The following is a 13,525-nucleotide window of genomic DNA, read 5'->3' as shown; positions in this document are numbered from 1 at the left end:
ATGTTGCGAACCTTGTTTTTCGACCAGTCAAAGTGCGAGCAATACTGGCCAGACGTTGAAGCTCAAAGGGAATTGTCGCCAGTGCTTACAGTTCGAACACAACGTGTAATAACCATCGGTGGCATTCTTCAACGACAGTTGGTTTTATTCACAAACAGGGTAAGTACAAAGAACAAAATATGAAATCTGTTCCGAACAGTCTAACAAGTTTTCAAAACCGGTTTGGTTCATTGAACACAAAAGCTTGGAATACAACCTGGCTTGCCTGTTGATTAATTGAACTGAAATTGATCTTTCAATCTGGGGTTGGCGTAGAGAAAAAGGCAGGAAATGACTGCAAACGAGCTGCAGCAAATACAAAGCGTCTATCAATAGAATGTCTTTGAAATCCACTAGCTTGAGATTGGATAACCTTTTAAGTTCTGACCAAAACCGCTTCATATAATTAAAATAACAAGAACTGTTTGATGCTAGATATAATTTGATTCAAGTTCGATTGATTGCCCATAATCTTATCAACCCCTACAAAAACGTTGTTATAAGTTATGCGGGTATGTTTTACAGGAGCAACGAACGGTAACACAGCTGCAGTTTACAACTTGGCCCGATCATGGGATTCCAGTTACTACATCCAACATGATCCACCTACGTAATATGGTCGATAATTTGCAAAACACCAATGCTCCAATCATCGTGCACTGCAGGTAAAGACTTAATCAACCACATGTTTATTTGATCACTCAAATGAAGCATATGTTTGTATGCAGTGCTGGAGTGGGACGCACAGGAACTTACATAGCAATGGACACTTTGTTTCATGAACTTGACGACAAAGGAACAGTTGATGTGCCGCGAACCGTGTTAAGAATGAGAGAGAATCGAAAAGACATGATTCAAAATGTGGTAAGCTGATCATCACCCAATTGCACTTGATACATTAATCATATACTTTCAATAAACCTAACTTTAAACGGTATGTTTTACTTACATTAGACTTTAGTTGGCCTGATGTTATGAATCGGCTTGACTATAGTTATGTTATTGCTGTGTATTTTTATCTTCAACACACAACTTGACACTGAAAACAGTTACGTAAGTATGGGACCTCATGTTAATTCTCGCCGTCAATGTACGCGAACCATTTGCGCATGCACTGGTGAGAAAGCGTTGTAAACCTGAATATGAATCTTAAGCATTACTAACATTTGTGTTTACTTGACCATAATTTGGACTAAATTTGATTACGATTGTTCGTCTGCCGTTTCATTACATCATTTTGGTTTAGCCAATGTGCTGGCAACAAATTCCAGTATCGCCTAAATCGGTTCCAATAGTGTATATTTTGTACAGAAACAATACATGTACGTCTACAAACTGCTTATGGAGCGTGAAAGTTTGGAGGAAACAGATAAAGATGTGACCGAACTCCAGTCGATGACTTCAAGTGAAATGTGACTAATTACCTGCCAAATGTTTTATTTTGTTAGCTTGAATACAGGGCTGTTACCCTTTTAGTAGTTGTATTATCTTGTATCGTTTAAAAATGACTTCCACCCAAACAGTTTAGTAGTATGTTAGATAGTAGGATATTTAAGCACTTGATCTAACCGGTTGATAAGTAAAAGTGTCATTCTTGAACCTTTGCTATTTATTAGCGAATGTGACATACGATCGCTTAGGCATATTGTACACATAATGCTTTAGTAGTAATTGATAAGATGAAACAGTAAAGGTTTCTGTTCTAGTAAGAAAATGCAAGACAAAGAATTCAACACGCTGTCATCGTGGAGATTTGGCGAGGAATGGCAGGAAAATCACCCACAGCTGAGAACATGTAAATAATTCACTAAAAATGTTTAATATTCTATCCTGTCACACACAATATTTGTTTTTAGACAAGAACACATCAGTCACAGTCAACAACAATAAGAATGAAAGAATACAGCAATTAGATGCTTCATATATCCAGGTGATAACTTTCGAGATGTGATTTTTTTGGAGCCAGAATGCTTTAAATGCATTTACCATTTCACTAAAACCAATGAGGATCAATCGAATGCATTCTTGGTTGAGGTCAATCAAATGCAAAGGTTTCTCTTTACAGGAACATGGCTCTTCAGACTGCTTTGTCGCAGCAAGAAATCCTGGTCCAGGAGAAAAAGAAAACTTCTGGAAGATGATCGTTGAACGAGGAGCTTCACTTGTCGTTGATTTGGACAACAGCATTCAAGTAAATTTGACATTTTATATCTTTCTGTAATAGGCCTTTACTATATATCATACATCTTTTTTAGATTCCAATGAATACAGCCATACAATATGATGACATTTCGGTTTCTGTATGTGATGTGAATGAAAGCAACGTTCACAATCTGATAACTGTTAACGTTTGGTCAACAACCAACGCCTTTGTAAGTTAATAACTTCCGAACAGCACCGATTGTAATACTTTTTTGTATCTAGAGTATTTTGGAAAGGTTATTGCAGGTTGGCAAGGAGAGTTTGGGTTATGTATAACAATATCAATTATGGAAACATGTGTACTGTAATGGCCTAAGTTTCAAACAAGAATTTCGATTCAATTCTTTACCGTTTGACAAAAAACTATCTTACACTTTTTCGTGGTGAATTATTCCTTATCTTGCAATTAAAGAAATGACAAAGTCAAACCACACTAAAGCTTTCCTTGTTTTCAACAAAACTATAGTTGTTCTCACAAAGTTGAATAAAACCCTTGTTTTGTGTCAGGCTGCCCAGCAAGTGATACTTTTGCAAGTCAAGGGATGGAGTGACGTGGGACAACCCCCGAAAGAAATGGATCTTATCAAAATCATCGAGGAAATGCAACGACAAAAGGCCAAACAGAATTGCAAGTGTGTGTTGGTAGGATGCAGGTAATGTTTTACTTGGATACCACGTCTAAATATTTGTTTGTGGAAACGCACAACAACTAATTAGAGGCGAAATGCCGAGTTATGCCGGTCTCATACGGACGTTTATATGAAAAAGCGAGTGGAAGAAAAGTCCAAACTCAATAAATTTGGGATTTAAAACCGCGACAGAAGCTCATTAAGAGCTTACGCTTTACTATTGTAAAGAAATTAAACTTGCTGCTTGTACTGTTTGGCCTCGACGTACAGCTGCGTTTTTAATCAAAAATTTTTGAGGTAAATTTACGTCAATCCGCACTCTACGCAAAAAGTATTTAGACGTAGATATACGTTAACTGCACAAAAACCTCATTTTTCTGAGATAAACTGAGTTCAGTCACGAAACGGAAATATTCTGCGACGCCTTTGGAAAATTGAAACGACGCACCAGTTTGAGAACCACTGCTTTAATATCATCTGGGGAAAACAAATGCCTAAAGCCGTTTTTCTGGTCTGAACGCAAAATACCTGATTCTATAATATTGATGTGTTTACAGCAATGGATCAACCAGAACTGGAACCTTCATCGCTCTGGTCAGCATTCTCGAACGTTTGAAGGTCCAAAAGAGGGTGGATGTATTCCGAACTGTGAAAGACCTAAGAGATATGAGACCGAATATGGTTGACAACAAGGTAGTGTTTTTCAAATCCTGTTTGTGGTTCCGCAATAATTTTAATCATTACAAAAAAGTATTAAAGCAGTAATTATAAAATTGGGAGTAAGTGACCTAATGGGGCGTTACACTAATAACGAGAGCGCTGGTGAATACTTAGCGATTGGGGGCTGAAATAAACACTGTCCAGTTAGTGAGTCTTCAAATAATGTCTGTATGTTGTTACAGGAACTCTACAGATACTGCTACTCGGTCGTCATGCAATATCTTTCCGATTTTGACACTTATTCTAACTTTAAGTGACTTATACGCATTTATTGTCAACTGTAAACTATTTTGAAAAATACTTTTTATCTTAGGACATGTGTGTGTTTCGTTTATCGTTGGTTGTCAAATAACTTCTAGCTCCTTTTAAAAACAACCATTAGAGACTGCTTTAAGTTCAAGAGCAATCACATTTTTGCGTAATTACGATTCAGAAACATTTTTATTTTCCTGTATTAAAATTTTTTCGTTGTTTTTCTGTAATTTCAGCAAAATGTGTTGGATTTCGTGCTTCGTTGATTTTTGTCGATCTATGATTTCACTCGTGGGTAAATTTTTTGGGGACTAATATCGAAATGCTCTGGGGAACAATTTTGAATTCCATGAATGTAAAGGTATCAGTGTGTAGAAGAAACATGGAATTCAGAATCTACTGTCCCATTTTTGTACAAAACTTTTGTGTCTTGATATTCTCATGCCACATCTTCATGTCGTAAACGTAGGGCTAATGCAGTTGAACATATTAACGTAATCGTTATGACACGTAACCTTTTGTAAAGACTTGGCTTAAGCACGTCACCAAATATATAAACACAAAACCGATTCTAAAATAGATTACTTATTCGATTGGGGTGGACCAAACAACAAAAAGGCGCGTTTCTTTGCAATGCATCTGATTTTGTTTATTTTCCACGTAGCCATTTTCGGGGATTTATTTTGAAAAGTTTCGTTGTTCCCGAAATGCTTATTTTCGTAATGTGCGTATGAAGAAATTCTAATATTAAAATGACTGTTAACATTACAAAATGATGACAAGGTATTGAGAGGTTTGGTTTGGTGTTTATATACCTTACTATAAAATAAATAATATGCAAGTCAGCACTGATCAGGGTATTGAAACTATTGAAACAGTTTTGCGGAAGTTTTTCAGTGTTTGAAAGTGAATGCAATGGGTCAGGAGACAGTTATTTGTAAGATTTTTAAGCAAAGAAACGCATTGAAAAACATTTTTTGATTCGTCTCTGTGGTGAGCGGCTTTTCATGCGACATTTTCACTCAGATGTGCTTCACACAAACAAACGAATAAATTGAGCGCATGTATACAACAAACAAACAAACAAACAGACAGATCAAGTAAGCACAAGTACGTATAAAAACAATAACCAAAGACGCTTCATGTGCGAACTGACGTAATACAATTTGTATAATGGATAAATTTTGTCCCGTTTGTTATGCTAGGTATTTTTTGATGTAGTTCACTTGAAGTTTGAATAAGTGTCGAAATCAGACAGATAATGCATGACGACCGAGTAGCAGTATTTGTAGAGTACCTGTAAAAACATAAACATTGTTTGAAGACTTAATCTTTATTTCTGATTCTTCCGTGAAACACTACCTTGTTGTCGACCATATTCGGTCTCATATCTCTCAGGTCTTTCACAGTTCGGAATACATCCACCCGCTTTAGAGCCTTTAAACGTTCGAGAATGTTCACCAGAGCGATGAAGGTCCCAGTTCTGGTTGATCCATTACTGCGATAAAGAACAAGTCGTGTTGGAAAATGTAGCGAAGGTGGGTTTCAGGTGTAGACACGATTTGTGTTTAGGGTTATTGAAAATTATGGCTGACACGAATCAGTGCGATACAGACACAAGGTTTACCTGCAAGCAACCAACACACACTGGCAATTCTGTTTTGCCTTTATTAGTTGCATTTTCTCGATAATTTTGATAAAATCAATTTCTTTGGGCGGTCGTTCCACGTCACTCCATCCCTTGACTTGCACAAGCAGCAATTGCTGGGCAGCCTATAAATAAGTTAAGCTACGTTTTGAACAGCACTGTTACTTAGTGACTTTTTTATACTGCCAAATGGCACGTGGATTTGCATCAATGGCACAACGTATATCAATTATACTCACTTTGTACGATGGCCTAAAAAGAAATGTGATTTAAAATATAACAGTTAAAGTAAAAGTTTAACTTACGAATGCCTTAGTTGCAGACCGGAGGTCGACGGTAATCAGATTGTACAGGTTGCTTTCATTTACATCGCATACGGAAACCGAAATAGCTTCGTATTGTAAAGCTGCATTGGTTGGAATCTGATAACAGATGTATTGCATGAAGGCGTGGTTACTGAAAAAAGAAAATGGATTAAAATTGACACACTTACTTGAATGCTGTTGTCCAAATCAACGACAAGTGAAGCACTTCTCTCCACGATCATCTTCCAAAAGTTTTCTTCTTCTCCTGGAGCAGGATTTCTTGCTGCGATGAAGAATTCTGAAGAGCCATGTTCCTGTATATTTAAAGAAATTGCGTTTTTAATATTGATCTGATTTTTCGGAAATACGCCAAAATCGTTGTAAGAAGCTTTGATGTTAATTTATAAGTTACCTGAATGTAAGAAGCATCCAATTGCTGGATCATCTCACTTCTATTGTCCCAAACTTTTACCGAAGTGTTGTTGTCTAAAAACAACATGTTTGTGTTTTATTTGCATATCAAACTACAAAAAGCGAAGCATGGTCCGTTAATTTACATGTTCTCAGCTGTGGGTGATTTTCCTGCCATTCCTCGCCAAATCTCCAAGATGACAATATATTAAATTCCTTCTCCTGAAATTTGTTGCTAAAAAACAATAAAACTTTCGCATTGGGAAATCAACTGTCCTTTACAAAATAAGCAGATATCAGATGTACTATAACATTGCAACCAGCACATTCGTACAAGTATTAAAGCCCAAAAATTTCTTTGCATATTTTCTAGCTATCATGTCAAACTGATAGCCAACACTTGCATATAGTTTGCTAAAAATAATAATTGTTTACATTTCACTTGAAGTCATAGATTGAAGTTCAGTCACATCTTTGTTGTTTTCTTCAAATTCTCACGCTCCATTAGAAGTTTGTAGACGTACTTGTATTGATTCTGTAAACGCGACCTTCAATTCAAAATTAAAATGAATTTGAATTTAAACGTACCGCATTTTGTATCATGCCTATTCGATTCTCTCTCATTTTTAGAACAATTTGCGGCACATTAACTGTTCCTTTGTCGTCAAGTTCATGAAACAAAGTGTCCATCGCTATGTAAGTGCCTGTGCGCCCCACTCCAGCACTACATCCAAACATATGGCTATTGGTCGATCAAACTAACAATAGGTATGTCAAGTCTTTACCTGCAGTGCACGATGATCGGATCATTTGTGTTTTGCAAATCATCGACCATGTTACGTAGGTGGATCATGTTGGATGTAGTTACTGGAATCCCATGTTGTAAACTGCAACTGTGTTATGGTTCGTTGTTCCTGAGAAGTGTATGTACAATCAACTGTATAACGCTCATCAGGCCACATACAAGCCACAATGCTTAGAATCCTAATATCGCAGAAATGGAAACAAACTCAAAACCAAACTACATGATACAAACGAGATACTTACAGTGGTCGTAGATATAACAAACTGTCGTGGAACGATTCCACCGATGGTCATTTCTAACTGCGTTCGAACTTTCTGATCTTAGGACAAGTTGATTTCGGTTTCAACATCAGGCCAGTATTGTTCACATTTTGCCTGCAGGAAAATAACGATGAATAACGTTAAACGCAACTAGACTAGTGACTTATATAATTTACAAGCAAACAAAATACGAGTTTTACAATGCAGGTTCACTGAGCCAAATGATATAAACGTATTACTTAATCGTCAAAATCAAACCTTGGCATTTGCAGTAAATTTCACACCACCAAGCCGTTAATTAACAAAACTTACCTTTCCGTTTTCCATCAAACCAGTGAGCATTACGATGATGTTGGAGTTTTCCTGCCAAACCATCAACCAGAAATCGTTGATTGTCTCCTTCTTCGGACCCTGAGTGGCGATGAACTTCCTCTCGTTATCGTAACCCGGTATATAAGCGGCGTTGATGTAATCGTTTCCACCGCCTCCTTGCAAAAGCACTCGAGCATGATCGTCTATTAAAGAAACACAGTAATGCAGGATGCCAATTATACGTACTACTGTTTGCACAATCGTATCACAGATTGTAAAAATTTTCTTATCACTATGTGTTCTTTATCCACGGCTTTGTTGTTTTGAAGGCAATGCTAATGAAAGCATTTGTCAGTTTAAGATACCAGGACTTTGTTTGACTACACCTCTCTATAAGTGTAAAACAAACAGCATCTGCTTATCTTTTGTGACATGGTTTATTTGCATTCCTGGTTTACTGTGAACATGCAAAAGAAAAACATTGCAAATTTGTTTCTGCATACACTGTTTTTTGCACATGAAAAAAATAGCCACATTCCATAACCTTATTTAATTTAACTACTGTGCATTTTGTAATTTGAATGCTTACAAGGGAAAATATTCTTGTAGCGGTTTCTCACAGCATTTTGCGGCAACTGTGACACGTCTCTTGTTCTCTGGTTGTTTTTGCTTTTGTTTTGAATTTCCTGAAAATGTTTTAAAATTGGTCTCACTTGGTTAGCATGTGCTTGCAGCATGTGTGAATTATCAATAGTAACTAACTCATGCGTGTATGTCATTAGCATGTAACTTCCAAAGTCCATTATAATTACGCTGTTAAATTACGATTTTTGTGCGCATTAGGACTTTTTTAAAGTCTGATTTGAGTGTAAGGTTACAAAACCGAATCTGCGTTGAAATTGCACAGGGAAGGCACTACAGTGTGCTGATTAGGACCTAACATGAATTTTTTCGACATAGTTAGCACAACAGTCCTACCTCAAATTCGTTGGACAAAAGAAATCCTGACTCAGCATTTTTCTCGAACAACCAGAACAAGTTTTTGGTTTGACTTGGATTCATGTTCTACGTTTTGATAGTCACAGTCTGGAACTGAAACAAGTTTTTGATTAAACTGGCACAAATAATTTTAAGTACACTACAAAACGCTTAATGTATAAATTGTTACCAACTAAGCAAAAGAAGAAAACATGTTGAAAAAAAAAAACGTTTTCGAAAATGCGAGAATAAGTTTTCCGTGAAAACAAAGTACCTAGGCCCTAATGGAAATAGTTTTTAGTATACTATAAAAAACGTTTACTTTTTTACCTAATATTAAGATTTTGAACGTGATTACAACGATTTACAAGTTTTCAGTTATGTGTACTAGTTCATAGTGTTGGTTTACAACTTTTCAAACTTTCAAAAAAAATTGGCTGTAAAAATATTAAGTTGTGGTTGCCAAAAGATATCAGTCATTTAGTTTAATTTAGGTGGGCCAATGTAATTTGTTTTGAGCTATATTCTGTCTATTTCTGTCAAGTTATTTAAAATGACTTGTTGTATTTTGTACTTTTTCAAGTATTTTCAAGCTCTTACATAAGCAATCTTAAATATATGGGCAAGTCGAGTTTAACAAAGGCACCTTGAGGTGATGCAAGAATTTGAGGATTTGAAACTTCTTTGCTGTACCTGCAAATACGTAAAACATATTTCAGGTTTAAGGTTTTTATTTATATGAAGGGAGTTAGATTCCTCTTTATCAATGTTAACTTAAATTACTTTCAGATTTTTGTTTACAGTTTCTCTGCACTTTGACAATTAGCTACAATATAAATCCGAAGTTTAAAATCAAACCTGTGCCTTCGACGAATAAACATGACCAACGACACAACAATGGCAAGCAGCAGAAGCAACAACCCAATCACCAGACCAGCAATCTTTGCAACACTCATTGCAGTATTGGTCGGGATGTCTTCACGAAAACAGCTTGGAGGCGGATTTCCCGGAGTTCTTACTTTCAAATTGGATGTGATGTTTGTGTTGATTGAACCAGTGACAATCGCTGTGACCTGGACGTACAAAAATGTAAGTTAATTCCAGTAAAAGATACGTAGTTTTCAACCAATGAAAGGAAACTACGGTTACCTTAATATCATGCAAAGCAGAGTTTAAAAGATTTTCTAATGTCGCGGAACTGTCGGAATAAGGAACAGAGATTGTTCGATTCCAACCCTGGACATCAATCGCAACCTGCAGGTATTTATGATAGAAAATTCTGGTTTCTTTGGTTTATTTCTTTTGTTTTTCCTACTTTACTTCTGTTTTGATGTACATAAAGCAAATATTACAGATTTTGCTTCATACCTGCGCTGTAAGTGCGTTTTCGTTGATGAAATGATCGAGTCCATTCCAACCGACAAGCACAGTAGAAGCGTTACATGGAAATGTTTCTGCAGTCGTGTTTACTAAAAGAACGTGTTTTGGGGTTTATACAAATAGCAGACGTGACACATTCGCTTACCTTTTGGATAGCAACTCGATGGGGGGATTCCATATGTTGTTACTATTTTGGTCGTTGAGAAGCATTGCTGTGACCTGTAAATTATAAAGTGGGTAAATTGATTTGCACGATGCTTTCAAATTTTTTGTAGCAAAAATTGGATTACTTTGAAACAGTATAAAAAATAGAAAGTATGTTGTTTTTATTAAAAGAAGACTGTAGGAACAAACACCAGATATTGAAAAGATATAAAATATTTGTTCTCCGACCATAGATCGCCGTATTTGTTCTCCGACCATAGAAACATGAATCTCAACCTAAAACACCGTTTACTTTAATGATATATGTTTTTGAAAATCTTAGATTCTCTATGTTAGTCGATAGATCTGCATATGGAGCCGAAATTCTTCTGTTTGTTTCCAAAACATGAATCTCAACCTAAAGACAACATCAGAAACAAATCACATTTCATAAACTTATGTTAGATTATCTCTAGGGACGATTGGTTCTTACTTGCGCTGTTAGATTGTTGTTGTTGATGAATTGATCAAGTCCAGTCCAATTGACAAGCACAGTTGAAGCGTTGCATGGAAATGTCTCCACAGTAGCATTGACTAAACGTGATTTCAGACGTTACAGTAAATGTTTGCGAAAGTTAAATAAGGTCACGATTACTTAACTTTCCAAAAAAAAAAAAAAAACAAGAACATCTTACCGAAACATTTTACACACTTAAAAAGATTGTAATTACTCACATTTTACTCGACAAGCGTAGTAAGCCGGTTCCCCACTGCAGTTCATGCTTGACTGCTCCCATTCGATCTCATAATGCAACGCTCCCTGCTGGCAAATTGTAACGTTGGAAACGGGAAAGTTTGCTGGAGATCCGTCGCTCCAATACCAGCCATGCAACGACGTGTTGTAACGAGCTCCAACAAACACGTCGACTTCTAAAAATACGGTGAATACGGTAAAAATACTTTTTTAACATGAGGTAGAAGTTATACGTTTTAAGACCAAACGCTCACTTGGTGCCAGGAACGATCCATCTGATTTGTTAAAGCTTTCAAACGGTTTATTGGCACTTCGCAATTTGCTTCCACTCATTAAACCGATGCTTCCATAAATAAACATTTGTTTTTGGCGTTTTCTTGTTTTAGTGTCGGAAAATAAAGAATATCGCAGATTCCATCCTGCAAATATTTGTAAGTGCGTTCAAAGAAATTAAAAAAATTTTTTGTTCCTGACAGACCTAAACCATAAACAGTAGAAATAAGTTTAGGTTTCAATATAATATTGTGATCCAATCAGTGTTGTTGATCTGGCTACAACGATAACTAACCGTTCCAATTTCCATCGCCGTCTAGGCGTGCACAATTTCTTCCAATGTTCACTTTCCATGTCTCCAGCCTCCTGTTTTTCCATGCCTCACAAATGTAAATTGATTCCATCGCCTTTTCAAGATTCCTGTTCAACATAATTAGGTTTAATTGATAGTGACAAATTTGTTCCTTTTTTTCACCTTCTGTACAAGTCGAAATACCACAGATGTCCGAGAGATTTTGTACTTTTCCAGAAATCCAGTTCAGCCGAACTATATGAGTATTTGCATCGTTCATATTTGTCCGGCTCAAAAAAAATATAAACCCGCTGCAAGTCTAAAATAACGCTTTGTTGAGACAGGCAGTTGGGTCTATATGTTGTACTTTGTTGCCAAGCCTTAATATCAGATGCACATATGCCAACCTGTCGTGTATTTGTCTGTCATGATTTGAGTGAGAGTTGTGTTGATCTGCGGGTCAGCAGTCATTGCAAGATTTCCACCCAACAAAGAACATTTCTCCAGTGCAGTGTTTGCATCCATAAGATCGTCAGATAATATCAACACACTTTCCTTCACTGCTTGACAAGTTTTGTTGCAACCTGGAGAGTACCTCATTGTTAACTGATTTCTGCAAATATTTTGCCAAATAAGTTGTTTAACCGATTAACACGTTAAGTTTTAAAAAATTGCAGTGCATTTGGCACAATTGATAGCAAAAATAAATAAATAGCCCTACAAACGGATAAACATAAATGCTATTCACCGGATCTGTCCCTCTAATAGTAGGCATGTTAATATCCACGATCACTGAGTCAAAATTCTTTCAGTAAATAATTAATTAAGAAGCAAATGCTTCTGACTCAAAATCAGTAGACACTGGGTTGGTATATTCGAGATATATATTTCACCTATTCAGGCATCGTCAGTCTCTAAAAACTGCAAACAACGAAGGTAAATCAAAAGAGAACAGATGTAACAGCATACAAAATAAAATAGTAAAAAACTTAAAACAATAAAAGCATTTATGTCTAGTTTGGTTAACACAGTCTACACGAGCACAAAAGCGTAAATGTAACAAGGACGAAAAAACAGACGCGACGGCGGAAAAAAGGAGAAAAGGTAAGAGGCGTAAAACGGAAAAAGATAACGTCAACAGACACGCGCAAGATTAGAAATAACTCTGCGAATCAGCGCAATCTAGGTAAAACCATTTTTTGAATATTGATGGTGGCCTGTGTTATTTTAATCCACTTGGCTTCACATGCATCCAGGTCTTTAGGTGCCGGCTACTGTAGAAACGTTACGCTAAAACATTGTGTTATGTCGGGGTGTGTTGAAAAAACTGCTATGTGTTTTGTGGCGTAGTGGTGCAATAATGCTGCATTGTCATTTTCCTCATTTACTTTGTGTTCTTTCCATGTGGATCTGTGATGTGTCCAACGGGTGCTAAACCGGTTTTTTGTTTGTCCAGTGTATTGCGCGCTGCATATGTTGCAAGTAGCCGCATATATGCCGTAGCACTTGCAGTCCAGGTCTTGTTTCAATTCTAAAACTTGTCCGTGTGTTGTGAACTTGCGCTGTTTATAAACCATGCTCTTATGACTACCATGATTGCCACACAAAGCACACTTTTCGCAAGGGCGCGACTGGCCGACGGGTTGTTTTGGCGCATGGGCCAAGCTTCTGTAATTAGTCAGAAGGTTCCCCAGGGTACTTGCTCTTTTATAAACTACAGTCGCGGAAAGTTGTAAGTCCCTTTCCTTAGCTGTTAACTTCAAGGCCTGTGGGAAAGCTGTACCCCAAGCTATCCTTGGTTTGCGGGATCGACAAGTTGGTGACGCGAACCGTTTCATCCAAGTTTTCGAAACACTTAAACACTGTTCTGTAATGCGTTCGGGAAACGCAGATCTTTGGCACTTTTCCCTGAGTCGTTCCAGACTGGTGAAATAGTCTTTGTCCAAATCATTCAGCCTTCTTAATCTGCTCCACAGAATATCGTTTGGACGGGAAGCCACCAAGGAAATAAAGTCAGCGTTGCAAGCTGCTTTTCACAAATCCGGTTTAAAGCTCACATTTCGGGAATTTTCCATAGAGATCGGAAAGGGAGTGTGGAATTTCTTGATGTTTTGCACTGCT

The 13,525-nt window shown here is 37.0% G+C and overlaps 3 protein-coding genes and 1 pseudogene across 4 annotated transcripts; 1 reads left to right on the top strand and 3 right to left on the bottom strand.

Annotated features, from left to right (window-relative positions):
• On the top strand, positions 1–4,481 carry LOC145208926 (receptor-type tyrosine-protein phosphatase alpha-like). The gene is made up of 11 exons (XM_080079175.1): positions 1–159; positions 565–704; positions 768–903; positions 1,351–1,451; positions 1,746–1,834; positions 1,896–1,969; positions 2,105–2,230; positions 2,295–2,411; positions 2,749–2,894; positions 3,428–3,563; positions 3,773–4,481. Exons 1-11 carry the CDS (start codon positions 1–3, stop codon positions 3,845–3,847), a joined length of 1,299 nt encoding a protein of 432 aa, XP_079935301.1. The 3' UTR covers positions 3,848–4,481.
• Positions 4,449–9,254, bottom strand: LOC145204303 (receptor-type tyrosine-protein phosphatase alpha-like; annotated as a pseudogene).
• Positions 9,255–9,940: 686 nt separating this feature from the next.
• Positions 9,941–12,376, bottom strand: LOC145204281 (uncharacterized). Of its 2 annotated transcripts, none has more exons than XM_080076766.1 (10): positions 12,153–12,376; positions 11,812–11,988; positions 11,588–11,723; positions 11,408–11,532; positions 11,073–11,258; positions 10,821–11,015; positions 10,579–10,679; positions 10,399–10,503; positions 10,087–10,160; positions 9,941–10,030 (listed from the first exon to the last, which is right to left on the bottom strand). In XM_080076766.1, exons 2-10 carry the CDS (start codon positions 11,927–11,929, stop codon positions 10,000–10,002), a joined length of 1,071 nt encoding a protein of 356 aa, XP_079932892.1. In that variant the 5' UTR covers positions 11,930–11,988; positions 12,153–12,376; the 3' UTR covers positions 9,941–9,999. The 2 variants fall into 2 exon arrangements, with proteins under 2 accessions (XP_079932892.1, XP_079932901.1); XM_080076775.1 differs by having other exon boundaries at positions 11,094–11,258; positions 12,153–12,375.
• Positions 12,271–13,470, bottom strand: LOC145204294 (uncharacterized). Its single transcript, XM_080076787.1, has one exon. The coding sequence runs from the start codon at positions 13,240–13,242 to the stop codon at positions 12,676–12,678; it is 567 nt and encodes a 188-aa protein (XP_079932913.1). The 5' UTR covers positions 13,243–13,470; the 3' UTR covers positions 12,271–12,675.
• Between the last annotated feature and the right edge of the window lie 55 nt (positions 13,471–13,525).

The sequence above is a fragment of the Phallusia mammillata genome, chromosome 1, assembly GCF_965637545.1.
Source record: "Phallusia mammillata chromosome 1, kaPhaMamm4.hap1.1, whole genome shotgun sequence".
Lineage (NCBI taxonomy): Eukaryota > Metazoa > Chordata > Ascidiacea > Phlebobranchia > Ascidiidae > Phallusia > Phallusia mammillata.
The sequence above is the reverse complement of the archived record's forward strand: the minus strand, read 5'-3'. Positions and strand labels throughout refer to the sequence as shown.

Coding starts and splice junctions, on each gene's coding strand:
- LOC145208926 (XM_080079175.1), top strand. CDS start 1: ATGTTGCGAACCTTGTTTTTCGACCAGTCAAAGTGCGAGCAATACTGG. Junction 1,452..1,745: donor TCGATGACTTCAAGTGAAAT/GTGACTAATTAC, acceptor TTTCTGTTCTAG/TAAGAAAATGCAAGACAAAG. Junction 1,835..1,895: donor TCACCCACAGCTGAGAACAT/GTAAATAATTCA, acceptor ATTTGTTTTTAG/ACAAGAACACATCAGTCACA.
- LOC145204281 (XM_080076766.1), bottom strand. CDS start 11,929: ATGGATGCAAACACTGCACTGGAGAAATGTTCTTTGTTGGGTGGAAAT. Junction 11,724..11,811: donor GACAGACAAATACACGACAG/GTTGGCATATGT, acceptor GCGTTATTTTAG/ACTTGCAGCGGGTTTATATT. Junction 11,016..11,072: donor TGAGCGTTTGGTCTTAAAAC/GTATAACTTCTA, acceptor CCGTATTTTTAG/AAGTCGACGTGTTTGTTGGA.
- LOC145204294 (XM_080076787.1), bottom strand. CDS start 13,242: ATGAAACGGTTCGCGTCACCAACTTGTCGATCCCGCAAACCAAGGATA.